The sequence below is a fragment of the Hakea prostrata genome, chromosome 9, assembly GCF_041222555.1.
Source record: "Hakea prostrata isolate BN-2017 chromosome 9, UWA_Hpros_2, whole genome shotgun sequence".
Lineage (NCBI taxonomy): Eukaryota > Viridiplantae > Streptophyta > Magnoliopsida > Proteales > Proteaceae > Hakea > Hakea prostrata.
This window is the reverse complement of record NC_142608.1, coordinates 14,052,239-14,069,611: the sequence shown is the minus strand read 5'-3', so window position 1 is coordinate 14,069,611 and position 17,373 is coordinate 14,052,239. Positions and strand designations below refer to the sequence as shown.

General features: G+C 37.5%; 1 protein-coding gene across 1 annotated transcript; it reads right to left on the bottom strand.

The window, feature by feature from the left end:
• Positions 1-3,738: 3,738 nt before the first annotated feature.
• LOC149004760 (21 kDa protein-like) lies at positions 3,739-4,248 on the bottom strand. The gene has a single exon (XM_089135711.1). It carries the CDS (start codon positions 4,246-4,248, stop codon positions 3,739-3,741), a length of 510 nt encoding a protein of 169 aa, XP_088991837.1.
• Between the last annotated feature and the right edge of the window lie 13,125 nt (positions 4,249-17,373).

Below are 17,373 nucleotides of genomic sequence, written 5' to 3'. Positions count from 1 at the left end.
TAAATAAAGAAAAACCTAACTCATTTTCGTAGGAGTCACGGTTGTACTTAGCATGTGCAACAAGCCTTTAAACCCCAAGGAGAGTTAGTGTCTCGTGAGTGTTTGTAGAGAATATACACAAAAAATTCTTAAGTGCTCTTCTAATTATTCTGGCAATAGTAAGAGTAAAAAAATAGATTCCAAGACTAAGACACTCCATTAAAGATTGAAGAGAATATAGGCACCCCCACACTTAAGCTCTTTACACCCTCTCTTGAGTATAGCTCTAGGCAAACAATTCAATCGAGAAGTCTCCTCTTATCTTCAGCCTACCAGTTCACCCTCAGATAAGACTAATCTAGGTACCATATAATATCAAGAACTCAAAATTTAAGCAATATTGACCTTCTTAGACACTTCACCTTTATAAGCACATTAATTCACTTATTTCTTTAATGCTCACAATTCTAGTCCGTGCAATGTCTTGCCTCTTAAGCTTTCTAGATGGCCTATATAACGAGTGTTGGGTCAGTCGCTCTCAAGCCAAATGGTCTTAAGGAACTTACTTACTCAAGCCAACTAGGCTACAGGCCTAGACTGGATCGAAGACACTCCAACTGTTTGACGTGAGGCACGATGTTGGTGAAACCGAGATCCGGTTACTAAGAAGGAGGTCTAAACTTTAAACTTTAGCAGATCTTTTTCTTCTTTTATTTTTTTATTTTTCACTTTATACTTCATTTCACTTCACATTTAAATAGTCTAAAATCGGTCTCAACTTGTCACCATAAGCACAAGGCAATACAAGAAAACTAGATGGTCAAACCTTTCGGACTACCTGGAGTTCCTATTTTCTGATTCAACCTCAATCTCAAAATGTAAAACCCATTACTATTCTCTCAAGAGGGTGCTCATTACACCAGTTGGGATTTCTAAAACACAAAATAATCAATTAGCTCTCTTTTAATTAACTAAGTATGGGAAATTAAACCAAATAAATAATGATTAATGCATGCTTATCAATACATTAAACAAGTTTCATTATCTATTTTCCCATTGCCATGACCTAGTTCCTAATGGGCACCTTGAACTTTTTTTTTTTTTTTTTTTTTTTTTTTTTGGGGGGGGGGGGGGGTTGTTCAATGAGCACCTAGATTTGCTACATAGCTTGAAATTTAATCGATGGGTAGTGCCGGGTTTAGGAAAAAAAAAAAAAATAAAATCAAGTTAATGTCTTAGCTAGTAATAAAATACGGTGGAGGGAATCTAAAAGTATAAAGAAGGCCCGTTGGACTATAGGATGTTTATACCGACTTGTAAGTACAAAATGTGACGGATGCAACCTCTAATGTTAGAAAATGGGCCATGCCATTAACATCCCCAAGAAAGAGATAGAGAGAGAGAGAGAGAAAAAAAAAAAAAGGCACAAACATCAGCTCGATGGTGTCTTGATAAATATTTCATTTCTTAGAATTTTTGGCGGAGTGAAATTGTTATTTGTGGAGTTACAATTGATCGAATTAAGATGGGTTTCTTAAAACTTTGATCTTAATGCTCAATCCTGGGTTTCTCTCTCTCTCTCTCTCTCTCTCTCTCTCTATATCTTTTAAAGGGGGGGGGGATCGTGGTGTCCAAGTCAAGCTAGTTGGATATCTAACCCTTACTGTGATCTTTATTGAGAAATAGGAGTAGATAATTTTATCCAATTGTTCCATTTTTACTAGACATAACTTATAAATTGGTAGAGGTGGTGTCACCCTGAGCAAGTCAAGGCGAGTCAAATGCTCAATTCTGAGTTGTCTCTAACACCAATCAAGGCATCTTCCTATTTCCATGTCTAAAATCTTCGCCATTTAGGCTCAAGACTAACGACATCAGATCATTAAGATCAAAACTTACACCACTAGCTATTCATGATGGAATTAAACACAAAGAATGAGGGTAAGCAAGTTATTTTCTAGGTCAATATCTAACAATCTCATGCCACCCAACCACAGGAGTTGACTTAGTTGACAAAGATCATCACCTCATAGTATGAGATGAAAAGCTCAAATCATCTTGAGTTTGGACAAAGTCCTATTGTATATTTAAATAATTATAGAAATACCCCCAATGATTTTGTCAAGGTACAAATAAACTGGCCATAATGAATAAAAGTTCCAAAGAAAAATATCATGACACTCTAAAAGAGCATAATTGGGCTAATAGACGAGGCCACTCAACATATAACCATTTGTCATGATGCACTGATTTTTGGCCTTATCTTTTGGGATTTCAGTTATTGATCACCTGACTTCCCAACTTATGCCTTAATGGGGTTGTTTGGACTTTGTAACAGGGCCTGACTTGGACAAAGCTATCGCTGCCTTTTTAACGTTGGGCCATGTGTTAGCTTTGGTACATAACCCTATCATAAAAATCATAACTTCTTTCGGTCAAATAAAAGCTTACATTAATTACCCTATAAAAAAAATTCTCTAGAGGATAAAAGAGAAGTATTTAGAATGGACGGAGGTGCGACTTGTCATTAAATCTTAGATAAAGAGAAAATCTAATGATTACCCGAAGCAAAGAAGGATTAACCATAAAAGGAAATGGATGCATGTACACAACACACCTTATACAACTTTTTATTAGCCATTCTCCCATGGGCATTGCGGTGAGTCCTCTTCTTAATGACCCTCTTAGTGGGCACCTAGATTTGCTGCATAAATTTTTGAATTAGACTGAAATTTGAGCCATGAGTAGTGCCGAAGAATATCAATTGGAATTCATATGAGAGCCATCAAGATTTTTGTCATATGTGATGAAGTGGGCTTCTTTTTATCGGATGAAGTCAAAACATATTCAAGCCTAGGTTATCTACATAACCGTTCATGGCCATTAACATGAATGGGGTTAACGTAATTTGAATAGATTAACTCCTATTCATAGCCTTGAGTGGAATATGGAAATTGATTCTCCACTTAGAAGGGAAGGTTGGTTGAAGGTGATTTATTCTGCGTTAGTGGAGAAGGCACAAGGTTATTAATTCTCCAATAGTAGGGAATTGTTTCTCTAATTAAGTGGGGGTAGGTTGGTTAATGGCCTAATTCATCACCTTGAGAAGCTCAAGTGATGTAAGGTGTGGTTTTTGACCAATATATAAACCCAACTCCATCATTGTATACTATGTAATTCATACTATATGCACACATGCATTGCATTTTTATTTACTTTGTTGCAATGTCTCTTTTCACTTTTTGGTTTATTTTGAGTGTCGTGCTATAACATTTGGCTCTCTTGGAGGGAGCACAAGAAATGCTTCATCTACTAGTTGGAGGTTTTTATCTTGTTGGTGGTGGTGCCAAGGAACAACCGTTGACGGTATGCTCATCAGTAACCTAAATAAAGGCAACACAAACGGTGTGACTACACCTTTTCTATCGAAGATTTATGCTACTAGTACAATATGTTTTCAAAATCAGCTTAAGGATCTTCAAATTCTAATTGTATTGCAATTATTTATTATATTTGAAAATAAATTACACAACAAAGAATTGAGGCAATTATATCCATAGAGAGTCCATTCGAGGAATCTACACTTCGCTTTGCAAAACCTCAACTAAATTTATAAATTAATACGATATCAGATACCACATTGAAATCATATGGCCAGAATCTGCCCTATAAGGTGTTTCCTTCTCTCTTTTTTTGGGAAAACAAATTTTATCTAGAAGCACCGCGCAAAATAGCCTATACTCGAGAGATAAACTATAATCAAGCTAACTTATTGATGAAGGTAAGGGTAATGCTAATCAACTTCTTGCCTTCCACCACAAGACTGAGTAAATCCGATTTCACTGATTCCAATCCCTCCTCACAGGTATCCTCGTTCGTAAGTGCTGCACTCATCCACGTCTTCAAGTTGTCAATGGCTATAATGTCGAGCTTTCCCTTCAGTGTCATAGTTGACATGCTTATCTGATCAATGGCGTCTCCATAGGTGTCCATACAGTCCTTTATAACCTTATCAGATCTAGGTTTCCTTGAAAGGAGACCATTGACACTTGTTGCACTAGAAAAGCTCTCTTTGAGGGCCACCCTAGCTAGACTGGATGGACTTTCTTCGATCATGAGAGCTTTGGGGATGAGTTTGGCGATGCAGACGTCAGGATACAATGTTGTCTTGCAATTGGTAATGATGAAATTATTGCTGGCGGCTGAGATTGCCAATGGAAGAAGGAGGAGGAGGACGACTGTAGAGATTGTATTTGCCGTTGCAGCCATTTTTTTCTTTTTTCAAAGGAAGAAACACTGATGGTTTTTAAAGTTCTCTTGTTATTATTAATCTAGAAGGAAGACAGATGGGCATAGAGTTGTTGAGAGGGTTTTATTTATACATGGGCTTTTGATCTTGTTTGCCTTTCTGGTAGGGATCTTGATTATAGGAGGCAAAAGTGGATGCTTTGAATACTATTACAAGGAATGATTGAAATGCTATTCAACCATTTAATTCAGTTTGCTTCTAAAGAGTGAGGATGGGTGTGAAATGCAACTAAATTGTTAAATATCCGGGGCTTTAAGATTAACCAAAAGGGCAGTGTTTGAGGTTGACATGAGGGTTGTCTGATTACGACTTTCACAACCAGTCTTTCACGTTGTTTGGCCCTCATTGTTTGCTCCTTTTTTTTGGTGATGCAATTTAATGAGTACTCTTAAACAAAGTGGGATTAAGAAAATAATAATAATAATAATAATAATAATAATAATAATAATAATAATAATAATAATAATAATAATAATAATAATAATAATAATAATAATAATAATAATAATAATAATAATAATAATAATAATAATAATAATAATAATAATAATAATAATAATAATAATAAGAATAAAAAAAATAATAAAAAAATAAAAAATGAGGTGGAGGTACTCACCATACGTTGGGCAACTTTCATTATCATTTTTCTTTGTGTGTGTGTGTGTTGGGGGGGGGGGGGGCTTTGATGGGCACCAAGATTTGCCACATAGTTTTCTGAATTAGACTGAAATTTAATTGATGAGTAGTGCCTTGTTCTTAGGATCATATATCAATTTCTTATCAATTTTAATGTCTCAGCTAGTAATAAATGAAGAGGTTGATACCAACTTGTAAGTCCAGCATGTGACGGATGCCACTTCCTTTCCAAGTGAATGGGCCAAGCCATTAACATCTCATGGAAGAAAGAAAAGAGAAAATATAAACATCAACTCCAAGGTTACATGGAAAATGTTGCATTTCTCGAAAGTTTTGGTGAAGTGGGATTTGTTCATGGAGTTATAATTGATCGAGTTGTGGTGAGTTTGATAAAACTCTAATCTTATTGCCAAATACTCAATCTTGGGTCTCTCTCTCTCTCTCTCTCTCTCTCTCTCTCTCTCTGATTTGAAGGAGAAATTAGGGTGTCTAGGTCAAGCTAGTAAGACATCTAACCCTTACTTTGATCTTGACAGAGAAATAGGAGTAATGGGTAATGGATGACCCACAAACCTAGTTGGTATATAAGTATAAGAGAACATAGTTTCAAAATCAAGCCCACACATTCACACCATTCTCATATGACAATTCATGAAATTCGAAATATAAACAAATATAAAAATAACATTATCTTCCATTCGCGCAAAATCACACACAATTTATAAGAGATTACAAGATTTCAAAATATTGAAGATTTAATTAACTCATCATTCATACAAGATATGATTATGTATATTCCTCACCTTTCAAGTTAGTAAAGCTCTCCAAAGCCCCACAAGGCTCATCAAAGAGTGTGTAATTAGACCCAAAACAAGTTACATAAGAAAATGAGTGAGTAACAATTGAGATCAATTGGGGTTCAAAAGAGGGCCAAAACACACATCCCGAATATGGCCGGTCGAATAGCCGGTTGCATAGGCTTATAGGGGCAGTTGCCTAGGTTTACATGGCTAGTTGACATGCCGATCAACCTCCCACCAAACTGGTTTTGAGCAAAATTTTAGATTAATGCTCCGATTTGAAATCAGAACGAAGCGGGACTTTGGGGTCTTCAAATAAATAGCAATAGGGTTCCCAGAGTGCCAACCAATCATCCCACTTAGGCTTCAAACAAAAAGCCACAAAATTGGCTCTCGCGAATGCCCATGGGCATCTCTGAGAGGTTCAAATCGGTTTTGAATGCAATGATTCATATAACCCTCTCTCAAAAACGTTGGGAGACACAAAGAGAAGTAATAGAAAGCATTTATTGCAATCCTATAACCCCAACTACTCAAACCTAGCATTCAATGATGATATAAACCATTAAAACTAGGTTAAAGAAAAGAGTTTTCAAGAACACTCACCTTTCTAAGTGTTACCGCGATAAATCAAGCTTCGATGCGATGCCGCATTTAAAGAATTCACAAATCTCCTTGGATTTCTCTTCTCCCAAGCCCTCATCCCCACTCTAGCAATAAGAAATATGTTTTATGATGAGTGGAGGTATAAAAAAGGGTTTAAAACCCGGTTTCCTGAATTTGCCCCAAACTGGACAAGGGGCTCTCAACCCAGCCCTGTCGACTAGCCCTTGGTTGCCCCTTAACTGGCATCCAAATCCGGTGATTTTCAGCTTGGTTGAAAGGTCTTTCTAGTGCCTACTTTTGGGTATATTTACATCGGCATTTGGGGTCTTCCTTCATCGGTTTATGGACGTGCCAAAATATCCTCTTAATGCTTTCATGATTGACTCTCTCTCCTCTTAAATTCTAAGAGAGTGGTCGAGTCATCAGTAGGGTCATCCACTACCATGGGATCCATTTGTTAACCTTCAGACTTGACTCGTATGGCCCATAGTTGTTGCCTACTCGAGTTCCGAGTTTGCGGTCCTAAAACCATTGGTAAAAGGTTTAGAAATCTGAGGGATTTCAAAGAGAAAGCTAGTGGAAGAAAGAAGAGGAGGATCGCTATGGAGATTGTAGTTGCCGTGGCGACCTTTTTTCTTTTTCAAAGAAAGAAGCACTTATGGTTTTGAAAGTTCTCTTGTTCCTATTAATATGGAAGGAAGACAAATGGGAATATGGAGTTGATGAGAGAAGGATTGTATTTATATATGGGCTTTAGATCTTGTTTTCCTTTCTAGTAGGGATCTTAATGATAGGAGGCAAAAGTACATGCTTTGAATACTATTACAAAGAATGGTTGAAAAGCTATTCAACCTATTAATTCTATTTGCTTCTAGATAGTGAGGACAGTCGTGAAGAGCAACTGAATCATAAATATCCATGGTTTCAAGATTAACCAGAAGGGAAGTGTTTTAGGTTGAAGGAATGAGGGTTGTTTGGTTAGGACCTTCACAACCATTCTTGCAGATTTTTTGGCACACATTCTTTGCCCCTTTCTTTTCACAAAAAATTTAATAAGTATTCTAAAACAAAGAAGGAAATAAAAAAAAAAAAAAGAGATGGATGTACGTGCCATATATTAGACAACATGGCCATGACCTAGTTCCTAATGGGGACCTAGAACTCTTTTTTTTTTTTTTTTTTTTTTTTGGGGGGGGGGGGGGGGTTGTTGTTCAATGAGCACCTAGATTTCCTACATAGCATGAAATTTAATCGACGAGTAGTGCCTAGTACTTAGGATCAAATACCAAATTCATATCAATTTTAATGTCTTAGTTAATAATAAAAGACGGTGGAGGGAATCTAAAAGTACAAAGAAGGCTTGTTGGACTATCGGATGTTTATACCGACTTGTAAGTACGAAATGTGACGGACGCAAACTCTTGTGCTGGAAAATGGGGCCAAGCCATTAACATCTCCAAGAAGGGGAAACAAAAATAAGAGAGAGAGAGAGAGAGAGAGAGAGAGAGAGAGAGAGAGAGAGAGAGAGAGAGAGAGAGAGAGAGAGAGCATAGAAGGCAAAGAAATAATCTTGATGGTGTCTTGATAAATATTGCATTTCATAGAATTTTTGGCAAACTGAAATTGTTGTTCGTGGAGTTATAATTAATTGAATTAAGGTGGGTTTCTTAAAACTTTGATCTTAATGCTCAATTTTGGATCTCTCCCTCTGTCTCTGTCTTCTACTTTTTTTTCTCCTATCATTTAAAGTGGGGGGGGGGGGGGGGTGTCCAGGTCAAGCTAGTTGGATATCTAGCCCTACTGTGATCCCTATTGAGAAATAGGAGTAGATAGATTTATCCAATTGTTCCATTTTTACTAGACATAACTACTAAATTGGTAGAGATAGTGTCACCCTGAGCTAGTCAAGGGGAGTCAAATACTCAATTCTGAGTTGTGTCTAACACCAATCAAGGCATCTTCCTAGCTATTCATGATGGAATTAAACACAAAGAATGAGGGTAAGCATGTTATTTTCCAACTCAATATTTATGCTAACAATCTCATGCCACCCAACCACAGGAGTTGACTTAGTTGGAAAAAATTGTCACCTCATAGTATGAGATGAAAAGCTCAAATCATCTTGAGTTTGGACAAAGTCCTATTGTATATGTAAATAATTATAGAACTACCCCAATGATTTAGTCAAGTTACACATAATCTGGCCAAAATGAATAAAAGTTCCAAAGAAAATTACCATGACACTCTAAAAGAGCATAATTGGGCTAATAGATGTGGCCACTCAACATATAACCATTTGTCATGATGCACTGATGTTTGGCCTTGTCTTGTGGGTTATCAGTAATTGATTACCCAACGTCCCAACTTGTGCCTTAATGGGGTTCCTAAGTCGGTTCCTCTCTTCTATTCTGGTCCGAACCACAACACTGTCAAAGGCCCAGTCCTTCCTCTTCTGTTTCATTGAGACCTTGAAGGCACTCCAAGAGGAAGGAAGCTTATGTATCAAGGCACTGGTCACAAAGGCATCTGGCAGAATGATATTCTCTTTTGCCAGATTCCCCACCAACACTTGATACTTGTTTACTTGGTCAGAGATGCTAATCCCATCGACCATCGTAAACTCCAGAAAGGTTTCAACCACAAACCTCAAACCTTAAGTTACCGGCATCCTCAAGAGTATACTTCTTGACTAATGCCTCCCAGATTTCATAAGAAAATTCAAAAGAGCTATACACATTGTATAACTCATTTGACAACGCATTTAGAATGCGATTCTTACATTTGAAATCCGCAGTGAACCATTCGATCCTCTTCTGATCGAATGTAGGATCACCTGACTTATCAGGTTGGGGTTCACTCAGCACAAATGCTATCCCAACCTCCATAAGTGCGAAATATAGCATTTGCTTCCAACGTTTAAAGTTCTCACCTTTGAACTGCTCGATTTTGTCAAAAATCGACTTTCCGGTTCGTGGTTGTGAAGCTTGCAGAGATGGAAGAGGAGTGCTGTTCTCAGTGACTTTCTCATGTGCACTACGTTTGCAGAGTCCTTCATGTTGGTCACTTTTCCAATGGTTGTGTTGACTACGTCAGTGTTGTCAGTAGCCATAGTAGAAAATTCTAAATACCTTAAACTTGTTGTAAACGATTGAGGGATCTGCACGCACACCAGAACTGTTGTTGTAATCACAATACTCCTTTAGAGCTGAAATGTACATGAAGTACTTTCTTTAAGGTATTTAGACACCCCGAATTGTGCAATACGGGTTCTAAAAGTGTCTTCACCCCAAGATCAGTCAGCCCAAACCTTTAAGGTTGCACCCCAGAAAGGTTTACTCAAGGTATAATTAGGTTATGTTCACTGCTGCTTAACAGAATAACGGGAGAGAGAGAGAGAGAGAGAGAAAGAGGAGGAGGAATTCTGTGTGTCAAGAATGAGCACGAAATTGAGTTTATATAGAGCCCCAAAGGCTGTGGGTGAAAGGGTAAGGCTGTGAGGGTACCTTTCAGCTCAACTCTCTTCAGCAAGGTACCTCCAGCTGACCTCCCTACAGGAGAGTGCCACTCAAATGGCATCTCCACGTATTCACCCAGTAGTTAAATATTTATATAAAGTTTTAAGCATATTTACAACAATCCCCCACAATGGTTAAAACTTCAAATACAAAGGCTGAAGACTCAAGCAGCAGTGAACACATTAGACACAATAGGACACTTCGTTGTAGATGTCTTTCGGACTTGAATCTACACTAGATCTGATAAAGCACGCTACAGAGTACCGGTGAAGTCTGACTTCTTGAACCTATCCTCTTCAGTGTAGCTTGCTACTTCACCATTCATATCCAATTGGTTGACCTTCTTAACACCCCCTTTATAAAGAAAAATAGACATTTTTATCGGCCTTGTCTCGAATCTTGGTCTCACATATATTTAAGGAACTTTACCTATGTAATATTTCCAACTGAAGGCGGCCTCACCCTCTATATCTGTTTAGGTCAGCATTAGGCGTGCACCACATCTGACACACCCCCACATTTCGTGAGCTATGCTTGATTAAGAGTCAGTTACTCATCCTATCAACAATATGGTGGTACTACTTTACTATAATTATTCAGAATGGGTATAGTAGTACAAACAGGTCTTCTAGTGACTTCGTTGCTTACCCTTTGAACCTAATTCAGGATTTAACCTCTTCACATAGGTTGGGTGTCCGTCACATGACCTATGTCACAGGTCTTGATCCCATTCCCATAAGTGCTTCATTAAAAGCTCTTGTAGGCATAGCTTTAGTGAACATATCAGCTAAATTCTCCTATGATTTCACGTAATCAATTGCAATTGTTCCTTCATCAATATATTGCCTTACAAGATTATGTCGAAGACGTATATGTCTTCTTTTTCCATTATATACCCGATTCTTGGCTCTTCCTATAGCTGCTTCTTGTCACAGGTGCAGCGATATAGGTGGCATTGGTTTGGGCCATAGAGGTATATCTGCAATCATGTTTCTAAGCCATTCAACTTCACTTCCACCTTTTCCAAAGCTACAAATTCTGCTTCCATTGTAGAAGATGTTCCACATGATTGCTTAACTGACTTCCATGAGATTGCTCCTCCACCTAGTATAAACACATATCCACTTGTAGCTAGTGTTTCTCTTGAATCTGAGATCCAATTAGCATCACAATGTCCATCCAAGACAGAGGGATTTCCACTGTAGTGAAGTCCATAATGCATAGTACCCTTAAGATACTGAAGTAATCGTTCAATTCCAAGCCAATGCTCTTTACTAGGATTATGAGTATGCTGGCTCAATTTTCCAACTGTTAGAGCAATATCTGGCCTAGTACAGTTCATCAAATATGTTACAGATCCAATAATCTGTGAGTACCTCTTCTGATTTACTGGTTCTCCAATATTTTTCTGAAAATTACTTTCCATAGTTAAAGGAGTTTTGAACGAACGGGAATCATAAAACCAAACTTCTTAAGCATATTTTCCACATAATGAGCTTGAGAGAGTATAATTTCTCTTTCTTTTCTGATGATTCTAATTCCCAGAATTACATCAGCAGTGCCCAAATCTTTGGTGTCAAATAAAGACAATAGCAGTTTCTTAGTTTGATTAATTATTTCTAGGCTTGTTCCCATGATCAACATGTCATCTACATAAAGTAGAATAAAAACACCCTTCCCTTGATGAAACTTACTATATAAGCACCTTTCAGAATCATTGACACTAAAACCCTTTGAAATGAGAGCAGTATCAAATTTCTCATGCCATTGCTTGGGTGCTTGCTTCAACCCATACAATGACTTGACTAATTTACAAACCTTATTAGGTTGACCAAGAGATACATAAGGTTGACCAAGGTTGACCAAGGTTGACCAAGAGATACATAACCTTCTGGTTGTCTTATGTAAATCTCTTTCTCCAATTCCCCATTTAGGAATGTTGTTTTTACATCCATTTGGTGTATCACCAAATTGTAGATAGATGCAATAGCCATGAGAACTCTCACTGTAGTTATTCTTGCTACAGGTGCAAAGGTGTCAAAGTAATCTATGTCTTTCTTTTGCCTAAAACCTTTGACTACAAGTCTGGCTTTAAACTTATCTAAGGAACCATCAGATTTCAATTTCTTTCGAAATATCCACTTGGTTTCTAACACCTTTGAACCTTGAGGAAGATTTACCAATTCCCAAGTGTGGTTAGCTATGATGGAATCTAGTTCACTCTTTATAGCTTCCTTCCAAAAAGACAAAGCATCCGAGAAGTAATCGCTTCACTATAAGTGAGAGGGTCATTGTCTATAAGATAGACTATCCACTCATCAGATGAAAATTTAGCTTTCCTTCGTCTTTTGCTTTTCCGTATAGGATTCTCATTTCCACTTGGAGTCAATATTATCTCATTTCCACTGTCTTGTGTCAATTCATGAGATAAATCAGCGGTTGTAGCCAAATCATTTCCATGATTCATACTACTACTTCCAGACTCACTATCAAGTCTATTAAATTTAAAAGGAAATATTCTTTCAAAGAATTCAGCATCCCTTGTCTCAATTATTGAATTTTCCTCACAAATTTCTTCAATGGTTTTTATAACCATGCAACAGTATGTAGAACTATGTACTGCATATCCTAAAAACACACAGTCAATGGTTTTAGGACCAACTTTTCGCTTCTTAGGTTCTGGAATGGCCACTTTGACCAAACAACCCCATGTTCTCAAGTGTTTTACACTTGGTTTCCTTAAATACCATTTTTCATATGGTATCATTCCAGTTTTCCTGTGGGGAATTCTGTTTAAAACATAACATGAAGTTAATATTGCATCCCCCCACAAGTCAAGTGGTAAGCCAGAACTGATTAACATTGCATTCATCATCTCTTTAAATGAACGATTTTTCCTTTCTGCTATCCCATTAGATTCTGGTTGATATGGGGCAGTGGTTTCATGAATAATGCCATTCTCTTCAAAGAATTTACTAAGGCTGAAATATTCTGACCCTCTGTCAGTTCTTAGCCTTTTTATCTTTCTTCCAAGTTGATTCTCTACTTCTGCTTTATAAGACAGAAAGGCATTGCAGGCTTCATTCTTAGATTTCAGTAGATATATCATAGTATATCTAGAACAGTCATCTATAAAGGTGATAACATACTTATTACCACCTCTTGATTCTTGTGATTTGAAATCACATAAATCACTATGCACTAGTTCTAGCAAATTCGTTTTCCTATCCACTAACTTATGAGGTTTCTTTGTAAATTTAGCCTCAACACAAATTTGACATTTAGTCAGTGGTGGTTTAACATTATGTATAATGCCCAACTTACATAATTGAGATATATAAGGTGCACTACTGTGACCTAGTCTACCATGCCATAAATCAAAAGAATTAAAAACATAAGCAGAATCAGAAGTATTTATTAATTCAGTAATACTCAATACAAAGAGGCCATCATTTAGATAACCTTTTCCAATAAATACATCATTTTTCAAGAGAACTGCTTTGTCCGCTTCAAAGGACAGTTTGAACCCGCTTTATTCGGGAGCGGACCAGAGATCAGATTTCGCCTTATATCTGGTACATAGAGAACATTCTCCAACTTCAGAATTTTTCCAGAGGTAAGCTTCAGGGTGATTTGTCCTTTTCCGATTACATTGGCTGGTTGAGAATTTCCCATGAAGATCTTGTTAGTAGCATCAGAGTACTTGGAGAAGAAGCTCCTATCTCCACAAATGTGCCTGGTAGCACCTGTATCTATCACCCAGGATGTTGACTTTTCAACTACAAAAGCCTCTATTATCATTGCAGTGTAGATTTCATAATCAATCAAATTAGCCCTTGCTTTCTCTGATCCTCCTTTCTTCTTTACCTTGCAATCCTTAATGAAATGCCCAGGTTTGCCACACTTGAAGCATGCTCTCTTCTTCTTTTTGAAGGTAGCATCTTGATTGGGTTTCAGAGACTTATTAAATTTCTTTTTCTGTTCAGTCTCTACCAAGTTGGCCTTAGGCTTATTGGAACTACTAGATTCGTTCCTAAGTCGGTTCCTCTCTTCTATTCTGATCCGAACCACAACACTGTCAAAGGCCCAGTCCTTCCTCTTCTGTTTCATTGAGACCTTGAAGGCACTCCAAGAGGAAGGAAGCTTATGTATCAAGGCACTAGTCACAAAGGCATCTGGCAGAATGATATTCTCTTTTGCCAGATTCCCCACCAACACTTGATACTTGTTTACTTGGTCAGAGATGCTAATCCCATCGACCATCGTAAACTCCAGAAAGGTTTCAACCACAAACCCAAACCTTAAGTTACCGGCATCCTCAAGAGTATACTTCTTGACTAATGCCTCCCAGATTTCATAAGAAAATTCAAAAGAGCTATACACATTGTATAACTCATTTGACAACGCATTTAGAATGCAATTCTTACATTTGAAATCCGCAGTGAACCATTCGATCCTTTTCTAATCGAATGTAGGATCACCTGACTCATCAGGTTGGGGTTCACTCAGCACAAATGCTATCCCAACCTCCATAAGTGCGAAATATAGCATTTGCTTCCAACGTTTAAAGTTCTCACCTTTGAACTGCTCGATTTTGTCAAAATCTGACTTTCCGGTTGGTGGTTGTGAAGTTTGCAGAGATGGAAGAGGAGTGCTGTTCTCAGTGACTTTCTCATGTGCACTACGTTTGCAGAGTCCTTCATGTTGGTCACTTTTCCAACGGTTGTGTTGACTACGTCAGTGTTGTCAGTAGCCATAGTAGAAAATTCTAAATACCTTAAACTTGTTGTAAACGATTGAGGGATCTGCACGTACACCAGAACTGTTGTTGTAATCACAATACTCCTTTAGAGCTGAAATGTACATGAAGTACTTTCTTTAAGGTATTTAGACACCCCGAATTGTGCAATACGGGTTCTAAAAGTGTCTTCACCCCAAGATCAGTCAGCCCAAACCTTTAAGGTTGCACCCCAGAAAGGTTTACTCAAGGTATAATTAGGTTATGTTCACTGCTGCTTAACAAAATAACAGGGAGAGAGAGAGAGAGAAAGAGGAGGAGGAATTTTGTGTGTCAAGAATGAGCACGAAATTGTGTTTATATAGAGCCCCAAAGGCTGTGGGTGAAAGGGTAAGGCTGTGAGGGTACCTTTCAGCTCAACTCTCTTCAGCAAGGTACCTCCAGCTGACCTCCCTACAGGAGAGTGCCACTCAAATGGCATCTCCACGTATTCACCCAGTAGTGGGCTTTCCAAAATAGCCCATGACAAACTGGGCCTTCCGAATCAAAGCCCACGACCCAAGTCCCAAGTATATATATATATATATATATATATATATATCATACTACTATTATAAAAGCACGTACTCTTCTTTTTCCGCAAATCTTTTTCTATCCTTTTTTATCCTTATCTTTTTTTAAAATTTCATTAGTTTTTTACTATTTTTTTCTCTTTAGTTATTTTTGTAGGGATATCTATGACATTTTAATTTTTAATAATATATATAATATTCCTATACGAATTTGGAAGATTCATGTTTTAATCTCTCAATCTCTCCCAATCTCTCTCAATCTCCTCTCACAACGAATTTAGAAGATTCACGGTTTAATCACCCTCAATCTCTTCCGTTCGATCTCACTCAATCTCTTCCTGTGATCGATCTCTCTCAATCTCTCCTGATTTGGAAGGTTCTAAGTTTTAATCTCTCTCAATCTCTCCGGAATCTCTCTGAAATCTCTTCCTATCTTCGATCCCACTCAGATCTCTTCCTATGATCGATCTCTCTCAATCTCTCTCAATCTCTCCCGATGTCTCTCAATCTCTTCTTATGATTGATCTCTCTAAATCTCTCTCGATCTTTCTCAATCTCCTCTCACGACGAATTTGGAACATTCATATTTTAATCCCTCTCAATCTCTTCCTATGACGAAAGGTATTTATCTCTCTCAATTTCTCTCAATCTCCTCCTCTCATGAAGGGAAGATGGAGCAAGGTAGCTTGAAACTTGCTAGCCTTTTATGTTTCTTGATGATCCTGCCTATTTTCATTGTATTGGGCTTCAAGAACTGAGGCAGTTACTCGACTTGTATTTCTAGGTAAACACACATTATATTTCAAATTTACAATCAATTGTTTTCATGTTTGGTTGTTACTTTTTAGATTTATTATGCCTTCAAAAAGATCTGAAGCTGACTGAATGTATTGTTGTTTCTCCTAATCTGCTCATATCATGCCTGTAGTAAAATAAAAATAAAAATCCCGTATCATGAAGTGGCCAGTAGGGTGTGGTAACCAAGCCACCAAAATTCATTCAAACTGGGATCAAGTCTCCCTCTAGGTAAGACCGGCCCTCATATCTCAATTGCATCAGCTGGTTAGGTAGTATGCAACAGCGACATAGAAAATTCAGGAAAAAAATTCCCAGAAACTGCAACTACAGGCATGATCTCCATAAAATAGACTATAAATTGTTTAATCCTTCAAAGCTTGATAAAAAGGTCTAACTCATGATAATCACTATTAATCAAAGTCCTGAAAGTTGATAGGCTGCACGGATCCTAATTGGTGCAAGCAATACAGTACACAAGCTTTTCCTTTGGGAGGACTCTCAAAACAGCATAAAAGGTTGGATCAATATCTGGTGTTCAGTCACTTGAATGCTTGGGTACCATGGGAATAAATAGTCACTAACTGGCTAGATGTAACATGGGTAATAATAATAAGAAGAGAAAAGGATAGGAGACGTTTGCAAGAGAAACACAACTTGGTAGCAGTCCTCTCTCTATTACGATATTACTAAATAGAAGGAGAATTACAATCTACTTTAATCTGTACTTTCCTAAAAACTAGAAACAACAATTAAGAAAATAAAGAGAAACTATAAGCATACAATAATACTGATCAGCAAGCTAAAGGTAAAAGAAAAAGACCTGGATACATGACATGTACTTAACCCCATGGTGAGTATGTTTCGTGCACTTCTTACCTGAGTGGTAGACACTCTTACACTTCCATTTGGACTATTTTGGTTATTGGTTGTGAATGGGTATATTGGATTTGTAGGATTAGGTTAGGTTAAGTTTTTGGAACCAGTCTATATCAATGTTAACAATATATCCAGTGTTATTCTTAGTGTTATTCTTGAAGTTCATTTATAGTGATGTTAGTTCTGTAATTTTTGGATTTCTGATGAAATACTTGTTTTGCAGGGAGGTGCTGTGTTAGACAAATTTCCAACCTCATGAATCACATATTCCTTATCCTCTCCAAGTTTTGGTACGTGATATTCTCATGTAGTTGAGGTTTTATGTGTGAGCAATAAATTTATGCTTTTGAACATGCCAAGAGAACTCTTCAATGTTCCTCTCAGTCATTTTTTTTCTTCTTTTTTTCTTTTGACATGGTCTTGCAAGAAGCCTAGAACCAGCCACTCTGGCAGTTTTTCAGTCTGTTTCTTGAAAACTTGAATTGATTTGCTGACATTTTTGTGTGGACTCTTATGGCTCAGCTGACCGTGAATCCCGGAATAC